Source organism: Chrysochloris asiatica, unplaced genomic scaffold (genome assembly GCF_000296735.1).
Source record: "Chrysochloris asiatica unplaced genomic scaffold, ChrAsi1.0 scaffold00002, whole genome shotgun sequence".
Taxonomy (NCBI): Eukaryota; Metazoa; Chordata; class Mammalia; order Afrosoricida; family Chrysochloridae; genus Chrysochloris; species Chrysochloris asiatica.
The window spans coordinates 9,183,314-9,200,443 of NW_006408520.1; the positions used below are offsets into that span (position 1 = coordinate 9,183,314).

At 39.5% G+C, this 17,130-nt stretch overlaps 1 protein-coding gene across 2 annotated transcripts in view; it reads left to right on the forward strand.

The window, feature by feature from the left end:
- The first annotated feature begins 311 nt into the window (after positions 1-311).
- LOC102827671 (lipid phosphate phosphatase-related protein type 5-like) overlaps positions 312-17,130 on the forward strand; it is a 217,297-nt gene continuing 200,478 nt past the window's right edge. The window contains exon 1 of one of the 2 annotated variants that reach the window (XM_006830927.1): positions 312-749. In XM_006830927.1, the coding sequence (XP_006830990.1) occupies positions 513-749 (237 nt within the window). In that variant the 5' untranslated portion in view covers positions 312-512. The remainder of the gene's footprint in view (positions 750-17,130) is intronic. The other variant, XM_006830928.1, reaches the window with a different exon arrangement.

Below are 17,130 nucleotides of genomic sequence, written 5' to 3' on the forward strand. Positions count from 1 at the left end.
TTTTCCTTTCTGTTTTATTTTTTAGCGCCCCCCCCCTTCCCCACACACACACAGAGCGTCTTCAGCTCCATAGCATCGGGCTTCCGAGGGGTACAGGTGCCACCGTCCCAGCTGTTGCCGCTTGTCCGCCGAAGCCGCCTCCTCCCGGAGGACCTGGGGGCTTGACCCCGTGCTGCAACATCGCGAACAGTCTCGTGCCAGTTTGCCGCGGTTGCTGCTCATCGCCCGGGACTCCCCGCCCTTCCGCGCGACCCCGCGCTGGGGCGGGCGGCGCTTGCGGCGGGCAGGGGGCGGGGAGGGGAGCTGGGACTGGTCCGGGGGTAGCCGCCTCCTCCGCAGCCAGCCCGCACCTCGAAACCCGGACCCGCCTCCACCTCTTCCACCAGCCGTTCCATCCCGCCTCCAGCTACCCCCGCCGCCGCGCCCCCGGTGGCTGCCTCGGCGGAGCGGGGAGGGGGCCCGCCGCGTCCGCTGTCCGCCCGGTTCGGCCCAGCCCGGCCAGGGAGGTGTGCATGCCCCGGCTGCCCGCTGCGCTCACCAGCAGCATGCTCTATTTCCAGATGGTGATTATGGCTGGGACGGTGATGCTGGCGTATTACTTCGAGTACACGGACACGTTCACCGTCAACGTGCAAGGTTTCTTCTGTCACGACAGCGCCTACCGCAAGCCCTACCCAGGCCCGGAGGACAGCAGCGCCGTGCCCCCCGTTCTCCTCTATTCGCTGGCCGCTGGGGTTCCAGTGCTCGTGGTAAGCCCGAGGCGCTCGCCTTCGCCTCCAACTCCCTACTTTTGTCCCTTTTCTTAGGGGGTGAAGCACGGTTCAGAATTGGGGCGCAGCTGCCTTTGCGTTCTAAGTTCCTGCAAGTTGTTGGTAACCCCTTCCCCAGAGGGCATTCTTCTAGGACGAGTGAATGGTGGGTGGAAAGGAAGCCTGTCTTTCCCCACATGCCACCCCCGCACCCCCTAAGGTGGTTGCAGTATTGGGTGATGGGGGGAGGGGGAGGAAGGGGACTGTAAGGATGGCTGTAAGGTGGTGGTCTGGTCTAGGAAGGAGGTAAGAGATTGAGATAAAGTCTTCATTCACTGTGTGGCTGTGCTTCGCTAGCGCTCATTTTATACTGGAGGATGAGCAACAGCAGGGCTTTGCTAGGAGAGTGGGATCATTTTTGGTGTCTGGAAGGCATTCCTGCTTTTGGAGTCTGGGCACATATTCCTATTATACCATCTTCATCCCTTTCAAGATGAGGATGCAAATGAGCCCAAGTTAACCAGGAAACAAATATCCAAAAGCGAGTATGAGAATTTCTGAATGAAAAGGTCCACAGCAGTGCTTTGCTGAAAAGCAGGGCCAATGTTTAAATTGGAAGAGCACTTCAGATTTATTTAAAGGAAGCTCTGTTGCCTGGACAGCCTAAGTCCTTTTCTCTAGGAGCCTGGCTGCCTTAAGGATGTATGGATTTGCCTTATGGATGTATGGATTTGTGTACGTTTGTGTACGTGTGTGTACAGACACATATACATACAATGGTTGTTGGGGTAATAATCAGATAATAATTTGAACATGCGAATATGGTGCAAAGTTATTGGAAGGAGATTTTTTTTTTTTTTTTAAGAAAACCTGCTTCATTATGATTTCTTTGACAAAGTACTGAAGATTACCTGTATAGAGACTTGCCTTTCTGCCCGTGTTTAACAGGCAAAAATAGAAATTTAGAACATGAGAGGAAAGGGAAACTGCATTTTAATTTTCAGCTGCTCAATGTGAAAATTCTAATAATAAATGTTAAGAACATTTGTTATATCCATTGGGTTTGGATAGTTTTCTTAATTTCTGGGAAATCATTTAATTAAAATAATAATGGTGAAATTTCTAACACATACACAATGGGATTCCACAAGCAAACCAAGGAACTTCTTGATAACTTCAGAGTAACTTTGTTTATCACAGGTACTGGGATAGTTGACTTCAAATTCATTTTCAGCATTTTAATTTGAAATGTGTCAAACCTTGCAGCAGATATGTTTTGTTCCTTTTATATATTGTAATTTACTAAAATGTATCAGAAGCTCCAAATCCAGTTCATGATTGTGCTCACTCTCCTCCACTTGAAAAACTGGAAGAGTTTAAAAAAAAAAGATTGGTCTGTTTCTTGGGCCATTTTTACAGAATAGTTCAGAGATTTTTCAAGGCTATTAAAAAAAAAAAAAAAAAGCTGTTACATGGTTTGATTGCAACCATAATCTATAGTATCTGTAATGTATCACTTAATAATTTGTTCTATGTTATTTAAAGGAGATAGCAGTTTTCCTTATCCTAACCATCTATCCATGGGTACAGATACCAGTAAGAGACAAGAACACAGTGGCCCAAAGATGCTGATTAGTTTTCACTAAGGGTGACAGGTACCTAGAAGGGGGAAAAGGAATTAGTCATTGTTGAGTGTTTACTTAGCTAGGCTAGTCATTGTTGCTGGTTACTGTTGAGTGATTTAGACTCATGGTAACCCGTGTCTGCATGTAGAACTGCTCCATGGTTTTTGGTTGTTATTTTCCCTCCAAATTTATTTTGCTGCTGAGAATATACACAGCAAATCCCAGAACAATTAGACAGTTTCTAGACGTACAAGTCAGTGACACTGATTATATGCTTTGAGCTTCTCACCCTCTTTTTCTGAGTTGTTCTTCACACGATTTTCAAGGCTGTGAATTTGCAGAGGCAGATTGCCAGGCGTGCCTTCCCAGGTATCTCTGGGTGGGTTTGAGCCACCAACCTTTGATTAGTCAAGTACTTAACTGTTTGTATCACCCAAGGATTCCTGAATAGTCATGTTGTTGTTGTTAAGTGCCTAGAGTCAGTTCCGACTCATAGCAACCCTGTATAGGGTTTCCTAGGAGCGGCAGGTGAGTTTGAACTATCAACCTTGCGGTTCAAACCATCCTTAAGGTTGAATGCTTGCCCTATGGCGCCACACCAGGACTCCCTGAATAGTCATGTTGTTGTTATTGTTAAGTGCTGTCGAGTCAATTCTGACCCATAGCGACCCTGTATAGGATTTCTGAGGAAAAGCTGGTGAGCTTGAACCATCAACCTCGCAGTTCAAACGGCTTTGCATTCTGGCACATTAAACCATAGTCGCATGTATTTCTCACAGCGGCCCTTCCCAGAGTTACTATATCCAAATAACTTTTTGAAGAAATTGAGTTTCAAATCCTATGTTCAAAACATCTGAAAACAATAATAGTTTAGTCAATGTGCATGAAACTGATACCAAGTGTTATGCAAATTTCCCAGCTCCAAATATCATGTCTTCTGAGAGAAGATCAGAGATGGCTGATAGGCAGGCGAGAAGGATATATGCAGGAAATTTATAAAAGGGAGGAACCAACTGATATTTATGTTTTGACTTTCATTTCTTTTAGGGCCTTTTAAGAGGAAAGATTTGGGAGTCAAGCTAAAGAAAAGGAAATATTAGGTTTTGGAGCACAGCAGTGCTGTTAACTTTTGTTTCCCCTTCTGCTCCTTGGAGTAGTATACTCTGCTACCACTGGACGAGTCGGAAGCAGTAATGGCAGCTCAGCATTCCAGTCAAGAAAACTGAGCACAATCATTTTGTCATAAAAGTAATAATTAATATTAATAGTATCCATCGTTTGTGGAGCTATTACTTCTTTCTGGATACTCTAATAGACTTTCTACATACACATCTCTTCCCACATGATACTCCCACACCCTCAGTGGTGGCTACGGTGATGTGTGTTGAGAGGGAAATGAGGCTGTAAGGAAGTGATGGGTGGTAGTTGGGGTTTGAGAGATTTGCTGTAATATATGAGACTATAACTATTCAGAAAGGAGCTCTGATAGCGTACTGGTTACGAATTGGGCTGCTAATCTCAAGGTCAGCAGTTCAAAACTACCAGCTGTTCTGCGAGAGAAAGATGAGGCTTTCTGCTCCCGTAAAGATTTACAGTCTCGGAAACCCTGTGCAGGTTCACTATGAGTCGGAACCGACTTCACGGCACATAACAACAACAACAACATAACTATTCAGAAGTTCTTGGTGTCACAAAGGATCAAACAAGCCCCAGACTACTAACTAATGGGGTTGTTGGTTCAAACTCACCAAGAAGCTTTTCTAAATATACTATTTATATTCTATTATATCTGAAATAATAGTTCATTATCTTCCTCTAACATTTTGGAAAACTGAGACTTAGCGAAATCAAGTAACCTGCTCCAGGAAGAGGGCTAATGAAATATTACAGCCAGAATTTTAACTCTAGTCTGTGAAGCCACCAGGCCTATACTTTTTCTATTGTAATGTGCAAGTGCAACTTATTTATAAAACAGTTTCTACATAATGACTCCAAGAAAGATAACTTTTTCCTGTATCTTACTGTTGTGATAAAAGTTCTTTATAACACATATATTTTAACTTTCTAAATTGTGTTCTTGAAAGAGTGACTGCCTTGACTTGTTTCTATGAATGGTATGGGAGAAACAAAAGTGTATAACTGAGTAAAACTGGGGTCCCATTGATGAGACTTGGAATGCTAAGCTGAGAGACGAGTCTTCATTTGTTTGAGATTGACCAGGATCTAGTATGAATGATTAGTGGTGTGTTGGATGGTATTCTAGCAGTAATGTGTAGGGTTCTTCATGTCTATATGTATACATATAATAAATCTTTATCCCCAATTCTGTTTTTTCTTATTAATCTCATTTTTTTAAATTGTGCTTTCAGAAAACACAAACAATTTAGGCTTCTTATATGATGACAGAGCTTATAATTTCTCAAGACAGGTACTGTTCAATATGACCTGTATAGCATTTGCCAAAGTACTAGCTACAGCATGCAATTTAATTACTGAAAATTGGTTTTGATTGCTTAAAAGAACAGGTAAAATCTATAGTTTCTGCCCCCTCAATTTGGGGATAACGGTCACTAACAGCATTGTTCCTTTTATCTCTTAGTAACACAGAGCATTTGAACGGGATCCAACTAGACTATCCATATCCATAGGGCTAAAACCAAGATAAATAACAAACAAACAAGCAATCCAGTGCCAAGTCAGGTAGTTGCTGACACCAGTCAGGCAGGTTTGAGGGTTAAGGGCCACCTTGTTTCTTTATGTCTGTGTTTCCAAAATACTCGCTGGCCGTGGTTACCACTACTGCTGATGAGGTGGATAATGACAGAGGGAAATATCATATACAGAGCCCCGTCACATAGGATCAGAGGAATTGCAGCTTTCCCATAGTCTCTTTTCTTCAGATGCCTTTCCTCTCCACAGCCAGGAGCACAGTCCTGTGATGTGGTGCAGGAGAAAAAGCACTGGTGTCAGACAAGTCTAGATTCTTATACAGGTTTCTCTTGCATACTAGTTGTACAAATGTAAATAAAATGTTCTTATTTGAAAACTTGAGATAAAAATACTGACCACTTGAGAGACCTTATATGTAAAGGTTAAGGTTGCAGACTTTGACATCAGGCTGCTTGAGTTTGAAACCCAGTCTGCCACTTTGCAACTGTGTAAACTTGGTCCATTTAGTCTCATCTGACTTCAGTTTCTTAGATTGTAAAATGAGGATAATCTAAGTACTGGTTTCACACAGTTCTTAGATAATAAACTGGGTCAACATATGCAAGTATCAAAGTAGAGTAGCACCCAGCTTCAGCTGCTATTCCTCCTAAGGCTGTGGTATTAATCAAGATAATCTATTTCAAAATCTAGCAAAATCCCTTTGCTAGTGGATCCCAAGGCTAATACAGTAATACAGATGGACAGAATCAGAGGCCATCTAGTTCTGTCTACTCAACCACAGAAATTGGAGAGTCTGAATAGCAAAAACTGTAAATCTTAATTTCTGTATTCCTACCTTTGATACTCTTCCGTTTCTTCAAGTGGGCCAACATAACCTATTTTGTCATGCATTTCTTATGAGCCAGAATGACCCCTGGTGGCACTGTAGGATAAGAACTGAACTGCTAACCACAAAGTCAGCAATTCAAACCCACCAGATGCTCCTCAGGAGAAAGACAAGGTTTTCTGCTGCCATAAAGATTTGCAGCCTTGCAAACTTTATATAGGGTCATTATAAGTTGAAATTGACCCAGTGGTAGTGGGTTTTGTACCTATGAGCCAGGCACTCAATAGTTGTTGGTGTTGTTAAATGTCTTTGAGTCAGTTCCAACTCAGAACAACCATGTATAGGGCTGTCAAGGAGCAACTGGTGGGTTTGAATTGTTGGCCTTGTGGTGAGTGTCCAGTGCTTATCTTATAGCACCACACCAAGCCTTTGACACTTAATTAGGTATGCTTAGTGCATTACTTTACTTAATCCTTACCAGGATAATATTTCCTTTATATATGTTGTTGCTAAGTTCACTCAGTTCAGACTCATAGAAACCTTGTGTAGGGTTTCCAAGTAGCAGCTGGTGGGTTTGAACTGCCAACCTTATATTAGCAGTCAATGGCTTATCCTACAGTGCCACACCACTTACTCAAATTATAATGTCGGATTTGGATTATTTAAATTTCTTAATATAACTAATGCTCTCAATTAATTTAGGAAGGAGAATTGGTCATTTTGAAGTTAGATGAAAAATTTGAAGTTTTACAATGACTGTGCCAAAGTTGCTAAAGCCTGTACATTTAGTCATTTTTCTGTGCAAATTCACCCTAACATGTTAAATTACTCTTCAAAGATTTTTAGTCATAATGATTCAGTACAAGTAGAATCAAAATTCTCTCAAACCTTTTATCCTCTATTTCATTTTGTTTGTTTTGTTGGGAAGCTTTATGTTCTACTGCAGATAATGGTCTCAATGTGTGATGTAGAAAATTGTTCTGTTTCCTGGTAAGCTTAGGAATGTAAGTGGAAAAGTAGGTGGGAGCAGAAAGGATTCAAGTGCATTTCTGTTGTTCTCCTTTGAGGGCGTGTCTCTATACCTTAGTAACACATACTGATTTGAGGGTCTCAATGTACATGAAATGCATGAAGATACGAGGGTCCTTTATTCCCAAGACTGGCTTCTTAAAATAGCACCAATGATTGGATTTGAAGGTGCTGTAAACCCACAGACATTGTATGCGCATTTGTTGCTCATCTGTCAGTTGGTTGTACTGTAGTGGCTTACCTGTTTCTGTGATGCTAGAAGCCAGGTCACTGATATTATACATACTAGTCTTGTAATCTGTGGTGGACAGATTTCCGTTGAGTTTCTAGACTAAGACTAGGAGGAAGGAGAGGCAGATCACTTTTGAATGGTTAAGCACTGAAAACCTTTATGAATAGCAGCTGAACATAGTTAGATACAGTGTCAGAAGACGAGTTTCTCAAGTGGGAAGGCATTCAAAATATGACTGGATAAGAGGTGTTGCTTCAAAGTAAAGGTGACCTTAATGACGTGGGTGGTGTAAAGCTTTGGGGATCTTACATTGCTGATGTGACAGAACTCAAGAAGAAGTAACTGTAAATATGCATTACTAATTGGAAAATCAGAAGTTGTCAAAATGAAATGAAATGCATGAAGATAGGTATCTTAGGTACCAAAGAGTTGAACTGGACAGATATTGGCCATTTTGAGTCAGATAGTCATATGGTTTACTATGCCAGGAAAGACAAATTAAAGAAGATTGGTGTCACATTCATCGTCCAAAAGAACATTTCAAAGTCTATCTTGAAATACAATGCTGATTCTGATAGAATAATATTTATACACCTACAAGGAATATCAGTTAATACTATTATTATTCAAATTTACACACCAACCACTAAAGCCTTTGACGATGAAATAGAAGCATTCTACTAACTCTTTACTAACAATCAAGATACGTTGATAATTACTGGAGATTGGAATATGAAAGTGGGAAAAAATGATTAAGGATCTGTAATTGGAAAATATGACCTTGGTGATAGAATTAATGCTGGAGATCACATGATACAATTTTGCAAGACCAATGGTTTATTCATTGTGAATTACCTTATTTCAGCATAAAAGGAAACTATATACATGGATCCCACCAGATGGAAATACACAGGAATCAAATTGACTACATCTGTGGGAAAAGATGGTAGAAAAGCTCCATATCATCAACCAAAACAAGGCCAGAGGTAGACTGTGAACAGACCATCAGTTTCTTCTATGCAAGTTCAGGCTGAAGCTGAAGAAAACGAAAACAAGTCCATAAGAGCAAAAGTATGACCTTGAGTATATCCCACCTGAATTTAGACACCATTTCAAGAACAGATTTGATATTCAAACTCACCAGCTGCTCCCCAGAAACCCTATACAGGGTCACTATGGGTCAGAATCAACTCTATGGCACTTCACAACAACAACAACAACAACAATGGCCACAGACAAAAAGTTGTGAGATGACATAAAGACATGATACGTTAAGAAAGCAAAAGACCAAAGTGGATGTCAGAAAAGACTATGAAACTTGCTCTTGAGTATAAAGAAGCTAAAGTGATTGGAAGAAATGCTGAAGTAAAATAGACGAACAGGACATTTTATAGGGTAACTCGAAAAGACCAAGTCAGATATCATAATGAAGTGTGTAAAGACCTGGAGTTAGAAAACCAAAAGAGAAAAACATGCTTACCATTTCTCAAGCTGAAAGAACTGAAGAAAAAATCCAAGCTTTGTCTTGAAATATTGAAGGATTCTTTGGGAAAAATAATGAATGATGCTGAAAACAGAAAAAAAAGATGGAAGGAATACACAATCACTGTAACAAAAAGATGTGGAACTAGGGATATCACTGCTGACGTCAGATAGATCTTGGCTGAAAGCCAAGAGTTCCAGAAAGATATTTACCTGTGCTTCATTGACTATGCAAAAGCATTCCACCGTGTGAATCATAACTATGGATAACATTTTGAAGAATGGGTGTTCCAGAACACTTAATTGTGCTCAAGAGGAACCAGTACATAGACCAAGAAGCAGTGATTAGAATAGAATAAGGGGATACGGAATGATTTAAAATCAGGAAAGGTGTACATCAGGATTGTATCCTTTTACCACACTTATTCACTCTGTATACTGTGTAAACAATCTGAGAAACTGAATTACATGAAGAATAATGTGGCATCAGGATAAAAAGAAGCCTCATTAATGAACTTTAATATGCAAATGATGCAACCTTGCTTGCTGGAAAGGAAGAGGACTTGAAATAGTTACTGATGAAGATCAAAAACTACAACCTTTGTATGAATTGCACCTCAATTGTAAAGAAAACAAAAATAAAATGGACCGGTAAATAACATCATGTTAAATGGAGCAAAGATTGAAGTTATCAATGACTTCATTTTTCCCAGATTCACAAACAGTGACCATGGAAGCAGTAGTCAAGAAATCACATGGCATTAGGCAAGTCAGCAGTAGGAGCCCTTTTTTAAGAGTTAAAGATGAAAGACATTACTTTGAGGATTAAGGTGTGCCTGACCCAAGTCATAGTATTATCAGTCACCCCATATACATGTGAAAGTTGGATGATGAATAAGGAAGGCTGGAGAAGAATTTATGCATTTAAGAAGATGAGAAAATAATTGTTCCTTTTGCAATTTTGGTGTTTGTGAAGAGTATCAAATATATCATGGATAGCCAGAAGAGTAAACAAATTTGTCTTGGAAGAAGTACAACCAGAATACTGCTCAGAAGGGAGGATGGCGACTCTTCATTCTCTCATACTTTGGACGTAGTATGAGTGGCGAACAGCCATTGGAAAAATACATCTTGTTTGGAAAAATGAAAAGTCAGCGAAAACGAGGAAGATCCTCATCAAGATGATTGACACAGTGGCATCAACATGGGCTCAAACAATACAACAAGTGTGAGGATGATGCAGAACTGGACAGTGTTTCGTTCTGTTGTGCATATGGTCACTATGAGTCTAAAGCAACCTGACGGCATTTAACAACAACAACAACATATGTTGCTTGTAATAGCTTCTATGAATTTATTAAATTGTCAAATGTGTCCAAAATCATCTGAATGTTAGTAACGTTATTTTGGTTCCACAGGTCTGCCTAAATTCCTCCTTATATTGTATCTTTTAGAACCTTGCATTACTCAGATATTCTTATTCACATTCATTCATATTTTCTCTCCCTCTTTCTGTTCCTCTTTGTGTCTGTTTTCGAGGTATCTCTTCTTCTTTACATAGTGATAAAGAGATGGTGAGTCTGAGGTAAAAACAAAGACAGCTGGTTTTCTACCTCCTCTCCTGTATCTTTCATTCCCCTGACCTCCCCCTTTATTCTGTCACTCATTCTCCATGCAGCTTCTCTGAGTTAGTTACCTTATCTGAAAAATGGTGACTTAGACCTATGTTTCAGTGCTGTTATGAGAATCCAATATGCAAGAACACACTTTGGAGACAGTACATCATTTCACACATCTAAGGAAAGCTTAATGTGAGTGAGTTACACAGGTTATGTAGCCATCTGGTCATTGGAGATGGGCAGGACTGCTTGCTACACTGAAGTTCACACCTTTGCCAGCCTAACACACTTACTCAGTGGTGTGAAAAATGAACACAACATTTATGCTCCTCCCACCCCGATTTTTCTACTTCTTCTAGAAAGAACAGCATAAATCAATAAGTAAATAAATAAAATAAGTAATCAACAGAGTATAGACTTGTCTCTATCTTACTGTATTCCCCCCAATACCCAATGCTGTTTTTAAAAGTATTTCAATAAGCTCTGAGTATTGTCAAGATTATAATAAAGAATTACTCCATTCATTTTTATAATTTGAAATAATGATTCCAGACAGCACTGTTGATATCATCTGTTAAGTACTTATTGTCTCAGATTAACTTCTAAATTTACACTGTGACAAAAAGACAACTTTTTGGTAAATGTTTTGAATGGTGAGTAATGCAGCTACTATGCATTAGGTTGTGCTTCTAAGATGACTAGGGGATGCGCCTTGCCCTTCAAGAGTTCAGACTACACAAATGAAATGATGACTTCAAGCCTCGGAGCTATTTGTAAAAATTGAAATAATGACAATACCTTGTAAGAATTAAATATATCTGAGCAATAAATGCTTAATAAGTAACAGCTGGTGTTACTGCATAAAGGTAAATATTTTTTTATTGAATGTGCATAACAAAAATTTTGCATACGTAATTGTTGTTAAATATATTAGTTATTTCACTTATTCGTCACATTAACCCTTTCATTCTACTATCTTTCAGTTCCATTTTTCCATGAACATCTTGAAGTCCCCTCATATATGCAGAAACACATCTAGGGAGCTTAAGCAATTTCCAGTTGGTAAATGACACATTGTATATCTGAATCTATTAACTTCAACTCTTGTGCTCTATTGGACGTGTGCAGTTGCTTACTAAGTTGACTCAGCATAGATGCTAGCACTCCTAAAAGGCAGGGGAAGATTAAATCACATGGGTTTTTATGTCAGTATGTTCTTTACAGTATACATATACATTGTTAGTATGCAGGCATGCCATTATAACACGAGACTAGGAATTTAAAGTATATATTCAAAAATATAACTTCATTGGTTTCGAAGACATTCACAGTATCTAATCGAACTCCATTTTCTTAGCTCAAAATTCTTATCCATACAGTTTGAGAAGGCAAGTTTCTGATGTCAGAATTATGACCTTAATCTGTTTTAGGAGGTTCCTTTTAACAGACTTTATATATAATGATGGATATTATGAGGACTATCATGTTGATGGAAAGGATTTTAAAATATGTGAAATACAGTTCTATATTCAGTTCTACTTATACTATTTCTGAGAATCCCAGTTTTCACTCAGCAGTCTGGTTACTTATTTAGTCTTAGTATGACAGATGTAGTTTGAAAATCACTGTCAGTAAAATCATCCTTATTTTTTTTTTTTTTTGTAAAAACAGAAGTTTAGAGTTTCTCAGCCAAGGAATATTTAAAACTCCCAAAGCAGAAATTATTTTGGTGGGCAATTATCATAGAGAGATTATAGTATTTTATTACACTTGTGAGTAAGAGCATACATATATAGGGGACCCTAGAGAGCACTGGGCTGTTAACCACAAGTGAGCAGTTCAAACCAACCAGCTGCTCTGAAGGTGAAAAATGAGACTTTCTGCTCCCTTAAATATTCCCAGTCTTTGCAGCTTTACTGAATGGTTCTGCTTTTCCTTGTAAAATCCCTGAATCAGAGTTGACTTGATGTCATTTGGTTTGGTTTCTCTTTGAAATATATATATATATATACTTATCTGGCTGCTAATCTTAAGGTCAGCAGTTTAAAACTACCAGTAATTCCATGGGAGAAAAATGAGGCTTTCTGCTCCCATAAAGATTTACAGCCTCAGAAACCCTATACAGGGTTGCCATGAGTCAGAACCAACTCCACAGCCATATCCGCCACCATCATGTATACGGGGCTTGGTTGGTTATGCCCTGTGGAATTGGATCTGACTCATAGTGACCTTCTATAGGATTTCTGAGGCTGTAAATCTTCATGGGAACAGAAAGCCTCCCCATTTTCCAGTGGAGTGGTTGATAGATGCAAACTGCTGACCTTACCAAATAGATATAGGTATAGCATTAGGAGAGAGAGAGAGAGATTGTTGTTAGGTGTCCTCAAGTCAATTTTAACTCATAACAGTCTTACGCTCAACAGAATGAAACACTACCCAGTCCTATGTCATCCTCACAATCGTTGGTAAGCTTAAGCCCATTGCTTCTGGCATTGTGCCAACCCATCTCCTTGGGGGTTTTCCTCTTTTTTACCTAGAGTGGTGTTCTTCTCTAGGAACTGGTCCCTCCTGATAATATGTTTGAAGTTTGAGAGAAAAAATTTCACCATCCTGGCCTCCAAGAAATATACTAGTTCTAGTTCCTCCAACACAGATTTGTTTGTTCTTCTGGAAGTCCACAGTCCATGTAATATATTTCTCCAACACCACAACTCAAATTCATCAATTCTTTTGCAGTCCTCCATATTCACTATTCAACTTTCACATACATATAGAGTTTCTGAAAATACCATGATTTGGGTCAGGCACACCTTAGTCCTCAAACTGACATCTTTGCTCTTGAACACTTTAAAGAGGTCTTGTGCAGCAGATTTACCTAATTCAATTCGTTGTTTGACTTCTTAAATGCAGATCCAGGAAAAATGAAGTCTTTGACAACTTCAGTCTTTTCCCTATTGACCATGATGTTATTTATTGGTCCAGTGGTGAAGATTTTTGTTCTCTTTACATTGAGATGCAACCCATTGCTGAAGGTTGTGGTCTTTGATCTTCCTCAGTTAATATTTTAAGTACTCTTTATTTTCAGCAAGCAAGGTTGTATCGTCTGCATCTCACAGGTTGTTAATCAGTCTTCCTCCAATCCTGATGCCATATTCTTCATATAATCCAGCTTCTTGTATAATTTGCTCAGTGTACAGATTAAATGAGTATGGTGAAAGAATACAACTTTGGCGCATACCATTCTGAATTTGAAACCATTTATTTTTTGTCCCCTTGTTCTGTACAAACATCTGTATCTTGGTCTATGTACAGGTTTCTCATGAGCACAATTAATTGTTCCAGAATACTCATTCTCTGCAATGTTGTCCATAGTTTGTCATGATACACACAGTTGAAAGCCTTTTCATAGTAAATAAAGCAGAAGTGAACATCTTTCTGGTATTCTCTGCTTTCAGCCAAGATCTTATTTGATATCAGCAGTGATATTCCTCATTCTACGGCCTCTTCTGAATCTGACTTGAAACTCCGGCTGTTCCCTGTCAATATACTGTTGCAGCCATTTTAAAAAATTATATTTAGAAAAATTTTACTTGCATGTGATATTAAGGGTATTGTTCAATGATTTCCACATTCTATTTTGGGGATTGGAATGGGCACAAATAGGATCTCTTCCAATCTGTTGGCCAGGTAGTTGTCTTCCAAATTTCTTGGCATAGATGAGTGAGGGCCTCTAGAGCTACATCACTTTGTTGAAAGATTTCAATTTGTATTCCACCAATTCCTGGAGCCCTGTTATTTGCCAATGCCATAAGTGTACCTTGGACTTCTTCCTTCAGTACCATTGGCTCTTGATCACATGCTACCTCTTGAAATGGTTAAACATCATCCATTTCTATTTCTTACAGTACCTATAAGAGCCTCCCATCTTCTTATGATGATTTCTGCATCATTCAATAGATATATGTGTGTGTATGTGTGTAAATATATATCTATATCTATGTATATAGATATGTGTGTATGTATGTATATATCTGTATCTATGTGTATATATATATACACACACACACACACATATATATATATATATATTGTTGTAGTTAAGTGTTGTCGAGTTAGTACTGATTCATAAGTGACCCACCGATTCATGAGTGACCCTATATAGGGTTTCTGAGGAGCAGCTAGTGAGCTTGAACCACAGATCTTGCAATTCAAACTAACCTTACAGTCCAATGCGTTAAGTCATAGTGCCACACCAGGACTTATATATGTGTGTATGTTGGTGGGTTTGAATTTATGACTTTATGGTTCACAACCCACAAAGTAGTGGTGGTTTTATGTGCTACTGTGATGCTTAAAGCTGTTCCAATGATATTTTAAATACCAGCAGGGTCACCCATGGTTTACAGTTTTCAGTGGAGCTTTCAGATTAACACCCATTAGGAAGAATGAGAGATGCATCACTTCTGAATGGTTAGACACTGGAAGCCTTATGAGAAGCAATGGAATATTGTCTGAAATAGTGCCTCAAAGAAAACTCTTTGAGGACTAAAGCATGCCTGGCAAAAGCCATGGTATTTTCAGTCCTCATTTAAATATGAAAGCTTGACTCTAAATAAGAATTGATGCATTTGAATTGTGGTGTTGGTGAAGAACATTGAAAATACTAAGAACTTATAGAAACAAAAAGATAACTGTCTTGGAAGAAGTGCAGCCAGAATGCTCCTTAGAAGGGAGGATGTCAAGATTTTGTCTCTACTATTTTGAACGTATTGTCAGGAATAACCAATCCCTGGAGAAAGATGTCATGCTTGGTAAAGTGAAGAGTCAGCATACAAGAGGAAAATCCTCAATGAGATGGTTTGATGTAGTGGCAGCAAGTATAGGCTCAAGCTTAGCAACAATTATGAGAACCTGGCACTGTTTCCTTCTGTTGTGCATAGGTTGCTGAGTCGGAACCAACTTGATGGCATCCAGCAACAACATATACATACATGCATACGTGTGTATATATGTTGTTGTTGTTGTTAAGTGCTGTCTAGATTCTGACCCGCAGCGACCCTGTATAGGGTTTCTGAGGATCAGCTGGTGATCTTGAACCGCCGACCTTGCAGTTCAAAGCGAATTTGCAATCCAGCACATTAACCCACAGCATGACACCAGGACTCACTCTCTATCTATCTTTCTATCTATCTATCTATCTATCTATCTATCTATCTATCTATCTATCTATATTGTTGTTGTTAAATGCCGTCGAATCAATTCCAACCCACAGCAACCCTGTATAGGGTTTCCGAGGAGCAGATGGTGAGCTTGAACCGCCGACCTTGCAGTTCAAATGGCTTTGCAGTCTGGAGCATCAGCCCACAGCACCACACCAGGACACTCCTCTCTCTCTACTATATACACATATATAGTAAGTGTACTATATACACATATATAGTAAGTGTACTATATACACATATATAGTAAGTGCCATCAAGTCGGTTCCGATTTATAGTCACCCTGTGGAGGATTTCTTAGGAAAGGCTGATGGATTTAAACTGCCACGTTTTCAGGTAGTAGTCCAGTGCTTATCATACAACACCACACTAGAAGTATAATATAGACATATTGTAGGATTTGCATTGGACTGCTAACTTAAAGATTGGCAGTTCAAAACCATCAGCCCCTCCTTGGAAACCCCATATAGAGTCATTATGAGTTGGAAATGGCTTGATAGCATTTACCAACACAACTATATGTTTTAGTTATCTAGTGTTGCTGTAGCAGAAATACTATTAATGGATGACTTTAACAAACAGAAATTTATTCTCTCACAGTTTCAGAGACTAGAAATCCAAAGTCAGAGTACCGGCTCTAGGGGAAGACTTTATCTATTTGAGAAGGTCCTTGTCTTCATGTAGCATCTGAAAGACCAACATTCCATGAAGATCTCCATGTGTCTTGATATCGGTCTTTTCTTGGATCTAAGAGCGTCACAGTGCAGGGACCAAGGTCCAATGGATGCCTTCCACTCCTGGCCCTTCTTTCTAGGGGAAGTATGTCCTTCTTTCTTTGCTCATTTCTCTCTCCTTTCATCTCTAGTAAGACAAAACTTGTTGCAGACCACATCCTTGGGAAAATTCCTGATTTGGGATAAGAGATGTTGTTGTTGTTGTTAAGTGCCATCAAGTCAGTACTGACTCATAGCAACCCTGTATAGGGTTTATGAGGAGCGGCTGGTAAGCTTGAACCACTGACCTTGTGGTTCAAAGCAACCTTGCAGTCCAGCGTATTAACCCACAGCGCCACACCAGGACTATCCCATCCAAGTAAGGGTTATGATGGGAGAAATATATTGTGAACCATCCTTAATTTTCTAATTGGCTTATCACATAAGATTACATCATAGAGGATCATCACACAACTGCCACGTTACATCATTACACAATGGTCAGACCACTGAGAATCCTTGTCCAGCCAAGCTGACACATATTTTGGGAGGACATGGTGTAGCGCTGTACGATACGCAATGGTAAGCTGCTAACTGCAAGTGGTTCAAACCCACCAGTTTCTCTCAGAAACCCTATGCAGGGTCACTGTGAGTTGGAACCAACTTGACAGCAACAATTCAATCCATGACAATAGATATACAACGAGAGTGCTTCAAAAATTAAAGGAAAAATGGAATCGGAAGATAAAGTAATTTTTTTCAAGTACCTTATGTATATATGTATATAGGGTGGTTGGTGATTATGTGTCATGCAGTTGGTTCTGACTCATAACGACCCTGTATGGGATTTCCGAGGCTGTAAATGTTTACAAAAGCAGAAAACCTCATCTTTCTCCCGTAGAATAGCTGGTAGTTTCAAACTGCTGACCTTGAGGTTTGCAGCCCAATTTGTAACCACTATGCTAC